This window comes from Humulus lupulus, chromosome X, assembly GCF_963169125.1.
Source record: "Humulus lupulus chromosome X, drHumLupu1.1, whole genome shotgun sequence".
NCBI lineage: Eukaryota > Viridiplantae > Streptophyta > Magnoliopsida > Rosales > Cannabaceae > Humulus > Humulus lupulus.
In genome coordinates this window covers 198,765,176-198,783,208 of record NC_084802.1, presented here as the reverse complement: position 1 = coordinate 198,783,208, position 18,033 = coordinate 198,765,176, and the positions used below count along the sequence as shown (strand labels likewise).

The window sequence follows — 18,033 nt, the reverse complement described above, 5'->3', positions numbered from 1 at the left end:
TAGCGCTACCCTGCTTTTGTAGATTCCTGTTTTGGGCAATTTTGAGGGTTTTTGGCTCGGGGTTTCAATTCCTAAGGCTCGGGATCGAATCTACTCACTGTTTGGGTACAATTCGGGGTCCCGGGAGTGAGGTTTAGGCCAAGAACATTTTATGGTTGATCTTCATTAATGGAGGTTGTATTTGTTTATGACTAGGTGACCGCTAAGAAATCAAAGGGTCGATCGTTCTCAAGGGTCATTCTTTTATTATTTCTTGCTCGAACCAGAGGTACGAAAACTGCACCCCATATGTGACATGCATGGTTATTATTGAGGCATGTTGAGTGTTTAAATGTGGACATTGATTGCATATCAAATGCTTAGCAAATCTTGCTTACTTGTGAATGGCACTGACTCATTAGTCAGAATCGACAATGGTGTCAGTATTAACTATGAAGTTGTGACTCATTAGTCAAGTTCAGCTGTAGTACTGAGCACTGGTCGTATGATCTTGGCTTAAGAGTCAAGAACGGTATTAGCGTGTTTAACGCAAGCCGAAAATATTAGATCTAATCAACATAAGCATTGAATGCCTCATAATGAGCATTAATGCCTGCCCGACCTCAAGTTCGATGAAAACTAAAACCGCTAGTCTAGTCTCATGACTAGTCACTATGAAGTTGTGACTCATTAGTCAAGTTCAGCTGTAGTACTGAGCACTGGTCGTATGATCTTGGCTTAAGAGTCAAGAACGGTATTAGCGTGTTTAACGCAAGCCGAAAATATTAGATCTAATCAACATAAGCATTGAATGCCTCATAATGAGCATTAATGCCTGCCCGACCTCAAGTTCGATGAAAACTAAAACCGCTAGTCTAGTCTCATGACTAGTCACTCAAAGCCAAGGCCACAGGTGACGGCATCGTCACATAGCTAAGGGTATAGAACCCACACTAGTAACTCCATGGTCACTCACTTGGTCTACATTAGTGACTCGCTCATCAGTCACTCATTTGCTTAAGGCTATAAGCTCTGTATGATTATCATGATCATCATTTGATATTATATACATACAGTAATAAGTTTTCTTGTCAAGCTTTGGCTCACGGGTGCTATGTGGTGAGGTAAAGGTAAAGAAAAGCTCACCCAGCCTTGAGTGGAGAGCTTAGGTGGCGATATGTACATATGCAGCCACTTGACCACCACGGCCAACACTACAAGAAATCTGATCTTTACCTACCAATATTTTACCTACCAATATATATTGGTAGGTAAAGGGAACCTTTACCCACCAATATTTATTCGTAAGATTTATTGGTAGGTAAATATTGCCAATATTATAATATTTTAGAAGGATGATTATCTACTAATAATATGGGTAAGTAAAGAGTGTTACCCTACACATATACTAGAGGGAAATTTTTTTGCATTTGGCGCCAATATTTCCCTCTTATTATTTTAATTTTTAATAAAAATGATGTTGAGTTGTGTGATGATGTGTTAAAAATATCCTACATGTCATCTTACTTATTTTTTACATGTCATATCATTTTTAACAAAGGGTACAAATCTTAAAAACAAATAAACATTACAAAAACAAAAATTAAAATTAAATTAATTCTAACTATAAGTAAAAACAAAATCATAATAATATATATTTGATCATTTAACCCTTTCAGACAAATAAAAATACTCTGGTCTGGTCTCTCTCCCTCTTAGAAAACCAGTCGAAGAAGAAGCGCCCATCCTTAGCGAGAGTACCCCGGAGGCCCCGACGCTGACCATCGCCTGAGAAGAAGCGCCCATCCTCAGCAAGAGTACCCCCGAGGCCCTGACGCTGACCATCGCCTGAGAAGAAGCGCCCATCCTCGCCTGAGAGAAGAACCCATACTCGCCGATCGCCACCTGAGAAGAAAAACCCAGATGTGCATGAGCGGGGTGCCTCTTTCATCCTCCCCTTTAGCCCAGAAATCCTTAGAAGGTTTATGAGAAGAAACGCCCAAAAAAATACTCTGGTCTAGTCTCTCTCCCATACTCGTATCAGATTGCATTTTAAGTTTATTAGAACTATATATATATATATATGCTCTCCAATGCTCTCTCTCTTTTGTCAAACCCCCTTAGCCACTAGAAATATTAGAACTATATATATAGTAGTACTAGTACTAGTGCTCTTGAGAAATGTTTGTACTTGATGATTGGAAACTGTGGTGATCATCAAATCGAGATTCTTATTATTATTATTGTTGTTGTTTTTGTTATATATGCTAAACATTATTTAAGGCGTTAATTTATTGGTCATTCGTATCATCATTTCTGTGCCTTGTTGAATTTTGATCTTATCACATTTTATAATTCCTACTCTCACCATTTACAATAGGGAGCTGACTACTCAGGTAGTGATGGCATGAATTCTGGCTCAATGAATATTATCAGAGGTTTTTAATCAAGTAAGGTTTATAGGAATCTTATCAATGGAAGTTGTTGAGATTTTTATTTATATATTTTTATTTTAAAGATTTGTGCTTTTTTATTTTTCTTTATTATTTTGTGTTTTTTTGTCATTGCCAATGAATATTAGAGTTAGGGACTTTTGAAGATACACCATTTTGAAGACTTTCCCAGCTTCCCTTTTCTTGGTTTGGTCTCTGTTTAATTTGAATGCATCTCTGAAGACTCACTACTCTGTTTCTATGAAGCATGCATGACTCAATAAGCCCAAGCCCAACCAAAATGTCATTAGCCTCTCTTTGACAAGAGCAATTCTCTCTGTCTCTACCATTATTGATTGATCGTACAATGGGAGATCCGCTGCTGCTCCGTTGATCTGTGAACTTGCTATGGTGATTCGCTCCGTCGATCCGTGGACTTTCTCCGACAACTTGCTCAATCAACTTGCTTTGGTCAGTTTGTTTTTCCATTATATTTTCTCTGTCAATTGCTCAATCAATTTCACATTTGCTCTCTTATAGCCTCTTTTTCTAATATTGTGAATATTAAATCTCTATACCTCTCTCTTATAATCTCCATCACTTTCAATTTTGTTTGAATGTAAGTCTTTTAGTGTATAAATAGATAAATGTTAGGGTTTATATTATGAATTTCTTCAAATTAGTGTTTTAGGATTTTCTTATTGGTATTTAAGGACTAGCATTAGCTTTGAAATAATTCTGTATGTTCAAATGTGAAGCTGGAATTGATGTATCTTCATACTATTATATATATACTTAGTCTTGTAAATAGTAGTCCGTAGTGAGCTTTGCATTGATCCTCTTTTTATCTTTCAAATTTTTAAATGAAGTTTTTCACATTGTTGGATGCACGCACAAAAATGGTCTCTTATTTATACTGTTGTAACATCATAATGTACTTAGCATAAATGCCCTTGCTGAATTCATTTACTGCAACTTGTTTGTTCTCATTTTTCTTGTATAATGTTTTGTTCAGTGTGTCAATTCTTGTTATTTGTTTGTACCGCAGGTGTGGTTAAATATGAGAAATGAATGTTTGTTCTTCTAGTTATATTAGTTAATGTGTGTTTTATCTGCTTACAACTAGTTAAATATATATTTGGATTCCTATGCTCTTTATTAATTTTCTTTGGTTTTCAGACTTTCTATGGCCACTGCTGAGGCAGGAAGCATGAAAATGGGCATCATAACTCAGCTGTTCATTTGTTTTCTCTGTACATTTGTTTTCTTTTGAAGAGGAAGATTAAGTCCTGATATATAAGTCATCTAGGTATGTTTATTTCTCATCTCTAGGTTTTTTTATGCCTATTCAATTCAAAAATTAATTCTAAATGATTTTTTCTACTGCTATCCTTATTTATTTATTTATTTTCAGATTCCATTGTTATTCATAATTAATATGGTGTTCTTTCATTTGATCGAAGTCATATCCTTATTCTATTCATAGTCTATCTATTAAATGGTTAAGCTATTTCCTTGTCTAGATATAGCAAGTGTGCTTTTCATTCCAGTCAAACTTGAAATTTCAGTTTGCCACAGTTACTGACCATGGCCTGTTTTCTTCCATTCTTACTGTCAGGATTACATGGAAGATTACGAGATTAAAGTTCCTTTCCAGTCTCTTAGACTCTGCCAACAATCACAACATATACTTTCAGAACCATTACATTCTATATGAACTGAAGTCAAGTGACTTGCATAAGTAATTTTAATTATTCTTTGACCACCATGAAATGTAAAACGTATTTTGATGTCACTTCCACATTGTGACAACCCTAATTTTCTTTATTTCTTTGCTGTATTTGTAGGGGAGGAAATGTGCTGCATACCCAGCTGTAATGACAGAGAGAATTGCTCTTGTCAAAGAGAAGCATGTATGACTTAATAATAATGTATGACTTGGTATGGATTTCATATCTTTGTGAATTTGTGTTTGAATTTGATTGATCTGGTTCTGGTATGATAATAACTACTATAATAATATAATGAATATTGAGGATTAGCCTAAAGAAGGGGAACACATCTAGATTAAGTTGATCAACTTTCATACTTAGCTGGTCAAAAGAGAGATGAGCCATTTTTATCAAACTCTTTCATACTATAATAATATATATTACAATGCCTGTTTCTTGGCAAGGAAGTGCCCTGTAGTAGCTCATTCTATCTCCTATATGAGAGTAAACCAACCACTGTAACTGAACCTTAAACCCACAGAAGCCAAAAACACCATGAAAATCATCAATACTCCTTTGTGTCTTCTCCTTATTATTCTCTTGCTTCCCTTTAAGATCACATCTTCGCCTAGAACACAAGCTGAAGCTCTTGTTAAGTGGAAAGAAAGCTTAACTTCTTCACCTTCTTTGAATTCATGGTCCCTCACTAATCTCAACAAGTTGTGCACATGGACTGGGATTGTCTGCAACAATGTCACTGGTACACTCTCTGAGATAAATCTCTCCAACTTGAATCTGAATGGAACATTAGCCCAGTTTGATGTCACTCCTTTTCTCAATATCACCAGTTTCAACCTTACCAACAACAGTCTTACTGGTTCAATACCAATGGAGATAGGCCAATTAACAGAGCTTCAATATCTCAATTTTCACAATTGACCTTGGATCAAACTACTTCGAATCTCCTGACTGGTCTAAATTTTCAGGCATGTCTTCATTAACCTATATTGATCTTTATTATAATAACCTCACTTCAAAATTTCCAAGTTTCATATCAAACTGCAGAAACTTGACTTTTCTCGACTTGTCATCTAACACTTTGACTGGCCAAATCCCAGAATGGGTATATACTAATCTGGGAAAGCTTGAAACTCTGAAACTCAATAATAACCAATTCTTAGGACCTTTGTCATCAAACATTTCAAAGCTTTTCAATCTCAAACACCTTCATTTGGGATCGAATCCCTTAAATGGTCCAATCCCTTATCAAATTGGTTTCATACCTGGTCTTGAAATTCTTATTCTGTCTGATAATTCCTTTAGAGGAGAAATTCCTTTGTCTCTAGGCCAACTCAAGGAGCTCACCCACCTTGATCTTCACAAAAATTTATTGGACTCTTCTATTCCCTCTGAGCTTGGACTTTGTAATAAACTCAACTTCTTGGCCCTCGCTGAAAATAAAATCTATGGTGAACTGCCTTTGTTACTGTCCAATTTGAACAATATCAGTGAATTGGGCTTATCTAGTAATCTGCTTTCTGGTCATCTTTCATCTATTCTAATATCAAATTGGACATCATTAATCTCATTGCAACTGTAGTCCAATAGATTTAGTGGGGAAATTCCATCGACAATTGGACATTTGACAAATCTCAACTACCTTTTCCTAAACCAAAAAAACTTCTCTGGCACAATTCCAAAACAACTAAGTGAGCTTTTGAATCTCAAGCTACTGTCATAAGTTAAGAAATGAAATAAAATAAATTGACATTACAATGATCTCTCTATATTTGAAACTTTCTTTGGGATAAAATAAAATTCTGGGTGGCAACCTGGGTATATAATATTAAAGGTTTTGAGGGAGTTTCTTTCTTAGATTTAGTGAGGGATTGGAAAACTTCTGCAAGCAAATTTTTATCTTGTTTTTCCATTTTTAATTGTACTGTGGCTACTTTTTTCAGGGTTTCATGATTCACTTTTATGATGCAAACATGAACCTGATACTTTGTAATTTATTCTGATGATTAATACAAAGTTTCATTTCTTTAAATAAAAAAGAATCATATTTTATGTCGTCAAGGTCAGATATATATATTTTCATTCTTAATTATATGTACATTCTGTTGTTTGACTTGTCATCTACGTGGTTTCAGTACTTTGGTGGAACAAACTTTGGTCGGAGTTCCGGCAGACCGTTCTATATTACTAGTTATGATTATGATGCTCCAATTGATGAATATGGTCAGTGACTTGTCATTATTTTTCTGAGTTTTATTTGTATTTTTTGCTTATCTATTTGAGGAAGGAGTGATTTCCATATAAATATTCTAAATTGGAAGGAATATAAGTGCAAAAATATTTAGATTATAAAGCATGTTTTGTCATTGTGTAGGCTTACTGAGTGAGCCTAAATGGGGACATCTAAAGGATCTGCATGCTGCTATAAAGCTCTGTGAACCTTCTCTGGTTGCTGCTGATTCACCCCAGTATATTAAATTAGGACCAAAGCAAGAGGTTTGTGTGACCCTTTTATTACTGTTTTTTATGCTTAACTTTTAATTATGTGAGCACATGATAACTTATAATGGAATAGAAAAGGAAACCACATATAAAGAAACAAGAAAAAACACTGTCATGTAACCCTACTTTCTTACATGGAATTTAGCACTTACCTTTCCCGATCACTAAGATACAAGTTCCAAGCCAATGTTTTAATTTCTTTCTGAATCTTTTTCATAGTTTTCTTATCAGTTTTAATGGTACATTATGTATAAGTTATTGTTGTCATCATTATTATTATTATTAGTTTTTATGTGAAACAAATTTGTATTAATAATGGATGATATGCTTTGTATTACTGTAGACAGCCTCTGATTGATTTGGTAAAACACTGTCATGTATCCCTACTTCCTTATATGGATTATGCTCTATACCTTTTTTCTTCTTTGCTTTTTGGTAACTTTCATTTGATTGATTTGGTATATACTTGAATATATATATTTGCAGCTTAGGAATACAAGAACTGGGGCAACCATAACAGCAAGGATTGTGGATCAGTGCAGCAATGGGGGCTTAGATTTGGACTTTAACACTATATTTAAGCCATTAGACACCGATGGAATTGGATATCAACAAGGTTCTCTCCAAGTGGGCTACACATTTGTCAATTGTGGGGATTAGTGATGATGATCGATTCAGCAGTACCATTCTCGAAGATATAAATCTCTTGGGATGTAATTAATAACAATATATACCAAAAACATTCTGCTTATATATAAAAATATATATATAAAGCTGATATATGGCTTAGTTAAGCTTAAAGTTAAAAGAGACTTAATAAAACTTTTGGGAAGTTTGTTCCAAAGGGTATATCCTCAGCACTTATGAAATGTTCTTCTTGAGAACATAATAAAATTTGTACCATGTTGTATGTTTCTGTTTTTATCCAATATTTACAGGAGGATTATTATGGCTCAATTTGTGGTTATATATATGTGTGTGTTATTAAATAACTGTTATTATCTTTTACCTACACATAACCATTAAATTTGAACAAAATATAAATTGTGTAACAAACCAATAAAATAATGCTATGTAGACTAATAAAATGACACCACGTAGGATGCCACATATGATGCCACGTAGGATGCCACGTCATCAGACACGTAAAACTACAAAAACCATGTCAGCATACACATAGGATGCCATGTCATCGAACACATTATCTGATGACTCATCAATTGATTTATAACTTAGTGGGGTCCACTGATTCTTTTACCTACCAGTGTTAATAAGTGTAGGTAAAGACTCTTTCCCCACTAACCTTTACCTACCAATCTCTACCAATTCAATATTGGTAGGTAAACCATATTACCCACCATTAGGCTAGTTTTACCTACACTTACAATTGGTAGGTAAAGACCCCATTTTCTTGTAGTGCAAGGTGTTTCTCAGATGAACTAGGGTTTAACCCTATTTTGGCGCTTAGGTCGGCGGGTTGTTATTTTTATACTGTAATGACCATTTTGGATTGTAAATAACTTGTAAACGCTTTTATGGGCCTACGTACAGTTTTATGTTTTAAATAAAGTATATCATTTCTTTTTTATCGAGTTTTTGACGTTAGCATGTTAATAACACCTAGATGCACGTTTATAACCAAATGACTCGATTAACAAGTTAAACACGATTCAAAGCTCACAGTAATTGGCTTGGAATAACCAGAGCGTTACACTAACTACATAATAATGAAAACACATCAAATCTTTTTTTTTTTTTTAAACTAAAACTGAAGCATATAACGTAAAAGAAAATGATAATTTATATTTATGATTGAAATCGAAATATTTATTGATATACGAAGTCTTAAGTTTGATATATAAATTAATATTAGGGGTAAAACATATGCAAAGTCAATTCACTTCACTGTTTTTTGATATTTTTATATTATAATTCAGATGATATATGATTTTTTTAATTTTTAATTAAATATTTTATATTATATTAAAAAGTGCCTATAAATTTCAATTAAATCAATATTCAAAATATATAAAATTATAAACTTAATATTTAGAGTTAACTATATTTTAATTATTTATCTCAAGACATTTAAAATGTAATACATAAATATATAATTAATAATATAAACAATAAAATAAAATTTTTAATTTAGATATTTTTAGCAAAGTAATTTTTTTTAAATAATTAATTAATTATTTTATATGTGTTAATTTTAACGGATAATAAAAAAATCCGTTATACCAAGAAAATTATGTTATACATACTATATATACTAGGTAGAAGCAACGTGCAATGCACGTGTAGTTAGTTTCAAAGTTGTAAACATTATCTATAATTTTAATAAAAACTAGTTCACTGTCTTAATATATATATATATAATAGAATGAATTATAGTTCTATATATATATATATGTTTATATCAATAATCTTTACATATATGATATCTAAACACAACGTAGACATAAATATATATATATATATATTTACATGGCTACATGACATATATATATATAAAATACAATAATATTTAAATAGAAATTAATAATAGAAATAAAATAAGAATAGAAAAAGTCATATTGTAGACAATAGTATACATGCATCAATTATTTTCAGTTTCTAAAGTATCTCACAATATCCTTTGGTGAATTTGATGAAAAAAAATAGTTTTAATCACTTGATAAAAAAATTGATATGTATGTCTTTATTATTTTTAAATAAATATGATTTAATTATTTAAATTATCATAAAATATCTTAAAGTTTAAGTTTAATTAAATTATATTTAAGTTATAAAATATATGATTTATTTTTTTAAAATAATTATCATTGTAAATATCTCAAAAATATCTTATTTATTTAATTTTATATAAGTTTAACTCAGGTTTACAATATAGCGTTAAATATAAGAATATTCTGTTAAATATAAGAATATTCTATTAAAGTTAACGGAAAAAAATTAATAAACTGTTAAAATCAAGAATTTATGTTATCTACACACTTTTTATATAGAAGAGATACATATATTCTATATAAAAAAAATGTGTATTTAATGATTTTTTTAGTTTTAACGACTTTTTTTGTTAACTTTACGAAATATTACAAATATTTAACGGAAGATAGTTTTAAAACAAATTAAAAATAAATATTTATTGAATAATTATATATTTATTAATTATATTAATATAAATTCTAATATTATAAATATTATTATTATAATAATATTTAATACAAGACTAAATAGTTAATAAATATATTAATATAAATTAAAATGTTATAAAATATCATTATGATAATAATATATAGTACAAGACTAGATATTAATAATTATATTAGTATAAATTCAAATATTATAAAATATTATTATTATAATAATATTTAATACAATATTCTAGTGGACAAAATTTATCTACAATTAAAGTCCAACTAGTCAGTAGGCCCAATGAGCCAATAAGGCCCCAAACTGATGTAAATGGGTCCACACATATTGAATAAGCCATTCAAATGGACCAGCTAGCACCCAGGCCCAAGTTCGGGTGCTTTCAAAATGCCAGAGATGCTGAAGCAGTCGAAATACCCGTTCCTCTTCCCATGAGAATCGGAGGGGAACCACGGAGAACAGGTCAAATGGGCGAGATAGACGAGAGGAGAACAGAAAGAAGAGGATGACTATAAAAAAAAAACCTCAAGGGTTGAGAGTAGGACATATGATAATCACTTTACTCTCTTATTGAAACGAAGGTTACTCTCTGTCTCAGCGATCCAGTCAAGCAAGTAGAATTAGTTAGTCTAATCTGACCTCACCAGACTTGACCCAGTCGTTCAGTCCTGCTGTCGTCGCCACTGTCACTCTGACCATTCCACTGCTCATCCATCCATCACTATTTCATCATTTACATCATAGTTTTATTACTTTCAATTAGCTTTCGTTACAACCCGACTAACTTGAGCATCGAACTCCCTTTGGCTAACACTCCACTGGTGCTCCCAATTAAACTCTCGTCTCTCTCTTTGTTTGATAGGTTGCTGGTGCCCGTCTAATCAATTGTAGGAAATCACATCTACAAATACTAGATATTTAATAATTATATTAATATAAATTCAAATGCTATAAAATATTATTATTATAATAATATATAATATATAATCTTAATTTTATTAAAAATTTTATCATTTATATTTAAAAAGAAAACATGTCATTTTTGTTATTGTTTAATGTAACTTGTATAAATATATATGAGTGCACTCTTAAAGACCAATAACAAACATTATATATAGGTGTCGTATGTACAAATAATATGACTGTTTAACTACATAAAAAATTATAATAACATTTCTCTTCTATCAAGAATAAACAAGTTTCTTATTCAATTATTGAGGTATGATTTGAATAATATTATGAACGTTTTGTACCTTAAATAAGTTAAATTGTGATCTAAAAGATTATCATATTACATATTATTTAAAAAAAAAATCATAAACAATATTTTGGTTGAATTTTTTTTAATATATGTTTATGACATTTTTTATATATGCAATATTATTTATTTATTTAAAATTTATATAATAATCATAAAAAAATTAACAAAAATAATTAATAATTTTTTTTAAATAAAACTAAATGTTTCTTGAAATTTTATAATATATATATTTATATGAAATGATGAGATCTATATACACCTAACAAAGGGAAAGTGAGGTTAATCTCAACTTTCATCGGGAGATTAAAGAACCAGGAACGAACTATGGAATCTTGTTATTATTATTTTTTTTCTTGATTGAGTTTTTGACGATAGAGACAACTCATTGAAATCTATATATAATTATAAGTGTACATGAATATAATATTTAAGTCTTAGCTAGATGATTGATATACTACCAGATGTGCTTGTATCGTATGTTGAAATGGAAAGGTGACGTAATAGGAGAGCTAAATAGACTTAAATTGTCTCGGAATTTATAGCAGCCATCATGTTATATATACGTTATGGAATTGAAAGATAATGTCATGTATAATGGACGTAGTCGCCCATTTTGCTGGAATATCATCATTGCCACCATTTTCCCAAATCAAATCTATATGTATATATATACATATATTGCCTTTTAGATTATATATAATTATATATATATATCTCAATCTATCATGCTAATCAATCAATCGTCTATGTTCTCACTTCTTCCCCACAAGCCGGTAAACATTCACTCATGGATTTTATTCATGAATTGTGCATGCGCCAACTTTTTTTTTTCTATTCAACATTCCAATGATGACTATAAATTGGAAATAATTGACACATGTCTAACTTTTTTTAATCACTCTGTAAATTGGATTATTATTTTGCTTTTCTTTTAGCAACACTCTCTACTACTCTAATTTTAACTTGATGATAAGTTTTAATGAATTAATATTTCAAAATTATACGAATATATTTAGGGAAATTCTCCTGGGTTTTATTTTAAGCCCTACCGGTAGGGCTCTAAGTGTTTACAACCGGTGAATAGTTTTCGGCGCGATTTTTTTTTATGACTATGTATATTATAGCTATTTAGAGCATCTACAAATTTTCAGAAAATTCTGAATAGTTTACAGTACTGAAAAATAGGTTCAAACATGTTGTTGCACGCGTGACTAATTTTTCTTATGCGCGTGGAAAACAATTTGAACCTAGTTTTTGGAACTGTAAACTATTCGGAATTTTCTGAAAATTTGCAGGATGCTCTAAATAGCTACAATATACACGGTCATAAAAAAAACTGTGCCGAAAACTGTTCACGAGTCGAGAAACACTAAAAGTCCTACCGATAGAGCTTAAAGTGAAGCCCCTATAAAAAAATTGTCCAATATAAATATATCAACAATATCTACGTTACAGCATCTTATTTCAGGAAAATATAAGATAAGACCACTCAGTCGAATCCACACCCATGTAGAATATATATATATATATATATATATCAAGATGCATTTAAAGGAAAGTAGATTGATAACAAATAATTTGAGTTTGTCTCTCGTTGAGTTGGAATTGAACCATAGAGTAGGTCACTCCAAAAAAAAAAAAGACTGTTGCTGGCGCGTTCACTACAAACAAAAATTGGGTCTTTACTTACACATATATGTAAGTAAAATTTAATTATGTGCAAGTAAAACACTTTATTTACTCGTAGACTAAGTGTAAAAATGTGTAAGCAATATTGTGCAACTAAAAAATGTATATACTTGCACATAATTATGTGTAACTAAAAATTGTGTAAGTAAATACTCAATTTTCTTGTAGTGTTGCGCTAGTAAAAGTCATGATTTGCACTGGAAAAAGTCGTTTAGCTTTCCTTGACACGTTTTTGTGCTGGAAAAGTCTATCGCCGAAGCTTCGTCGGTATTTGGACTTTTAGCGGCCCAATATAAAATGCGCCTGCAAAAACACTTTTTCCTGATGTAAAAATGCGCCGACAAATATGGGGCACACTGAGAAAAATTATTTTCCACGGAATAAGGGAAAATACTTTTGCTGGCGTAATATTGCGCCAGCAAAAGTCATCACTTTTTCGGCGTGAATTTGTGCCGAAAAAAGTAATATTAATCTATTTTTTTTATTTTTATTTTTAATTTCATTAAATTAAAACAAATTATACAAATTAAATTATTTATTATTTAATAATTTTAAATTAAATTAATTATTTAAAATTAAATTACTTTTGTGAAACGCACCGAGAAAAACCTCTTTTCTTGTAGTGCGTCCTGACAATAGTGTTCGCGGTGCAAATAATTAGATTTATTTTTCAAACTACATAATTTAAATTAATCACCGCGGTAGTGTGTTTTTATTTATATATAGTTTATATAAAAGTTAAACAGTAAATCTCAATATAATTTTTCGACTTCAAATAATACAATATAATCTCTTCATAACAATTATTCAACACAATATTCATTATAATTCTAATTACATATCTCGTCTATATAATAAGTGTGTAGATAACAAAAATTCTTGATTTTAACGGTTTTTTATTTTTTTTAATGTTAACTTTAACAGAATATTCTTATATTTAACATAATATTTTTATATTTAACGGTAGTTTGTAAACACTTAAACTTAAATAAAATAAAATGAATAATTAAAAAAATTAAAATAGGTTATTTTAGAGATTTTTACATTAATAATTATTAAAAATAATAAATAATTAAACAAATTAGTATATGATATTTTTTAGATATTTTACAATGATAATTATTTAAGAATAATAAATAATTAAATAAATTAGAATAGGATATTTTTGAGATATTTTATAATAATAATTATTTAAAAATAATAAAATTATACATTTTATAACTTTAATAAAATTTAATTAAACTTAAACTCACTTATTAGAATAATATCATATTATATAATCTACTGTCAATTAGTAACAAATTACTTTAAAAAAACTAACAAAAAATTTAAATTTAAAATCCACGTATAATATTTAATATTACATTAAACATATAATATATAATCTCTATATCACTCTCAAATTTAAAAATTAGAACAAACATAAACTTAAATAAAAATAAATAAATAATTTAATATTATAAATAAAACTAAGCAAACGTGCATATTGTACGTTCGTTGTATCTATTAAACAATAAAAGCTTCTACATAATTAAAATACGTAGTGCATAGATTCACAACTAAACTTTTAACCACAAATTTAAATTTTGGTAGCACAACAAAAAGAATTTGAAATATTTTTATAAGCGTGTAATTTAAACTGCATTTATATATTTTAAAAACACCGCAACACATAATTTGAGAAAAACACAACCCGTATTGCACCATAAAAAATTTTAAACTGTGGGGGGCAATACGAGCAATTTCTTTTAGGTTATTTTCTTTTCTTTTCGAAAACCCATAGATATGCCCGGATTTATGGATCCATTGTCGACCACCAGCTCCAGCAGCCACTAAATAGTATGTGTTGCCCACTATTATAGTAGTATAATGATATTATATATATATATATATATATATAGATCCACGTACGCTTGCTAATTAATTTGGACCGATTATAGATTGATTAAGAATCGTGAAAACGACCAACTAGGATCTTTCTTTTATTTTTCTTTCACAGATTTAATTTATTTTCTTTCGGGTTAAGTTTATAAAGATTCCAATACCATCTTCTCAAAGGAGATGAACAACTGAGGAAGGGATCAACTATTTGACTAGGACTTCAACTAATTCATATATACATATCAATGACTATATGAGTCGATTTTCAAATTAGTGGGTGTTAAGGGTCCCTTCGTTTAGACGATTTTATGCCACACAAATAGTGATGGTGGAACCGAAATAATGTGTGTATATAAATATAGCACAATTTTTTTTTTATAGGGGCTTCACTTTAAGTTTTATTGGTGGGGCTCTCAGTATTTCTCGACCTTTAAACAGTTTTCGGTGCTATTTTTTTTATGACCGCGTATATTGTAGCTATTTAGAGCATCATGCAAATTTTCAGAAAATTCTGAATAGTTTACAGTACCGAAAACTAGGTTCAAACATATTTTCCACGTGCATAAAAAAAATTAGTCACATGTGCTACGACATGTTTGAACTTATATTTCGGTACGGTAAACTATTCGGAATTTTATGAAAATTTGCAGGATGTTCTAAATAGCTACAATTTACACGTTTATACAAAAAAATCGCACCGAAAATTATTCACGGGTTAAAAACACTTTGAGCCCCACCGATAACGATTAAAGTGAAACTCTTATAGGAGAATTCCCCTATAAATATATATATATATTTATATTTTAAAAAAAAAGAAGTAAAAAGAAAAGAAATGATACTCTTTTACAATATTTATAAATTATAAAATGAAGTAATATTTATATCTCAAAGAATATATATATATATTTTTTTTTATAAAATAGAATTTTCTTAATTTCTTTTCTTTCAATATTTTAGTAGTGCTCCGGAATGAATTAGTATTAGTACCGGATGGAAACGCAGTCACTCTCATTCACTCACTCCCATGAACGAGGATGTCAATATTGGAAAGCAATAAACGAAGAGTGAGAGAAATAAGTAAAGAAATTAATAATAGAAATAAAATAAAAATAGAGAAAATTTTAGTGTAGATATTAGTATATATTTATAAATTATTTTTAATTTTTAATGTATCTTGTAATATTTTTTCATAAATTTGATCAAGAAAAAAAACTCCAATCAATTGATAAAATTTAAATTATCATATAAATTTATAAAATACAAAAAATAATATGTATGTCATTATTATTTTTAAATAAATATGATTTAATTATTTTAATTATCATAAAATATCTTATTTTAATTAATTAATTTATTTATTTTTGTTTAAGTTTGTTATAGTTTTTGAAATTCATAGTGATAACAAAAGATTATATATTATATGTTTAATATAATATTAAGTTTAAATTAAATTAAATAAAATTTAATTTAATTTATAAAATATATAGTTTATTATTTTTAAATAATTATTATTGTAAAATATCTCAAAAATATTTTATTTATATAAGAATATTCTGTTAAATATAATAATACTTTGTTAAAGTTAGTGGAAAAAAAATAAAAACTGTTAAATTTAAGAATTTCTGTTATCTACACACTTATTATATAGAATAGATATAAAAATGTTTAGTTTTGTTATATGTACCTTAAACATGTTTAATGTTGATTAGTGATATTTAATAATATTTATTAAAATCAATATATAAAACTTGATACTGGAACCAACATAGCCTTAGCACTTATTTATATATATATATATATATATATATGTGTGTGTGTGTGTGTGTGTGTGTGTGTGTGTGTGTGTGTGTGTGAATTGAAGTTTTGAATGAGTTGTCATTCCCACTAATATGTTACTCTACGAGATCAATTGATGATAAGGATGAGTCATAAATTAGTGGTATATGTTTATATGATTATTTTGTCATTTTCTGGGCTAGGCGTCCTCATGATGATGATGATGATGATCAATTCAACTTCCACTTCCACAAATAGTCATTACGTGCTAAACCTAACCCGCTCGTAATTAGCCGACCAAAGGTATATTATGTATGTATGTCCATAAGAGACCCTATTTTCTTTTTTCTTTTAACAATCTTGTACAACTTGTAATAAGTTGCTTAATTAGAATAATTTTCATACGTCATCAAAAATTGGTAGACATTATTCTACATTTTATTTGTATAGCCTAGGTAGGGGATGCATGCTCCAAGTTGTAAAATTTTGTTGCTAGGCAATCTCTTCATTATATATTTTGAAGAATATTAGGAAAATAGAGGTAAATTGGGAAAGTAAAAGTCTTGTTAAATTGAACCAGAATATATAAGACCCAGCTTTATATAGGCTAGGAAGAGTTAAATGTACATAACGGAAATACTAACAGAATGATACAACTTGACTAACAGACTGAAATATTCTAATAGCCCCTCAAAGTGTAGTGTAGAGATTTGTAACACTTGTTTTGGAGACGAGGGTAGTGAAAACATAAGGAAATAAGACTTTAGTGAATGCGTCTACTAGGTTGTCTTTGCTGTTTACATGGATCATTTTCAGTGTTCTATTATGAACATTTTCTCTAATAATGTGGCAGTCAATGTCAACGTGCTTTGTGCGCTCATAAAAGACTGGATTTTTCAATACGTAGATCGCTGCATCGTTGTCACAGATTAGGCCAATATTGTAAGCTGCCAAGTAATCTCGCAAGTTGCATTTTCCATAGCCCGATATTCAACTTCGGTTGATGATTGAGACATAGTACTTTGCTTTTTAGACTCCAAGAAACTAATGAGTTGCCAAGAAACACAGAATATCCTGAAATTGAACGTCTTGTGTCAATGCACCTACCCCAATCAGCATCGACGAAAGCCTTAAGTTGAAGAGCTTGACTGATATTCTGGTTATGAAGATAATGGAAAAGTAATCCTTGACCAACAGTGCCTTTAAGATAGTGCAGGATCTTTTGGCAGCATGTAGATGAATGAGTCTTGGCTCATGAAGAAATTGGCTTAACCTGTTGACAACAAAACTAATGCCAGGTTGTGTAATGGTAACGTATATAGGCTTACCGATTAGACTACGATAAGATGTTGCATCAGGCAATAAGTGTAACGCCTTGGATATCCAAGACCATTACACTGTGTATTTTAAATAGTGTTGGACTTGCTAATCAAATCATTTGGATATAAACGTGTAACTAAGAGTAATTAATGGATTAGGGTTTAAAAGTTCCGATCATAGAACGGTTACCTTCATTTAAAAGTTTGAGTATGTACATGGGTCCCAAAATAAATGTTTACAAGGCATTTACAACTCCATAGGTAATTAAACATAAGCCGGCCTAAGCGAAAAAATTAGGGTTTGTCTC

The 18,033-nt window shown here is 29.9% G+C and overlaps 1 protein-coding gene and 1 long non-coding RNA gene across 2 annotated transcripts; both read left to right on the top strand.

Annotated features, from left to right (window-relative positions):
- The first annotated feature begins 1,638 nt into the window (after window positions 1-1,638).
- On the top strand, window positions 1,639-4,187 carry LOC133803938 (uncharacterized). The gene is made up of 5 exons (XR_009878212.1): window positions 1,639-1,994; window positions 2,360-2,429; window positions 2,679-2,882; window positions 3,591-3,720; window positions 4,030-4,187. It is a non-coding gene; the product is annotated as an uncharacterized LOC133803938 (long non-coding RNA).
- Window positions 4,188-6,234: 2,047 nt separating this feature from the next.
- On the top strand, window positions 6,235-7,438 carry LOC133806604 (beta-galactosidase 9-like). The gene is made up of 3 exons (XM_062244692.1): window positions 6,235-6,364; window positions 6,516-6,637; window positions 7,130-7,438. The coding sequence occupies exons 1-3, from the start codon at window positions 6,235-6,237 to the stop codon at window positions 7,301-7,303; spliced, it is 426 nt and encodes a 141-aa protein (XP_062100676.1). The 3' UTR covers window positions 7,304-7,438.
- The last annotated feature ends 10,595 nt before the right edge of the window (window positions 7,439-18,033 follow it).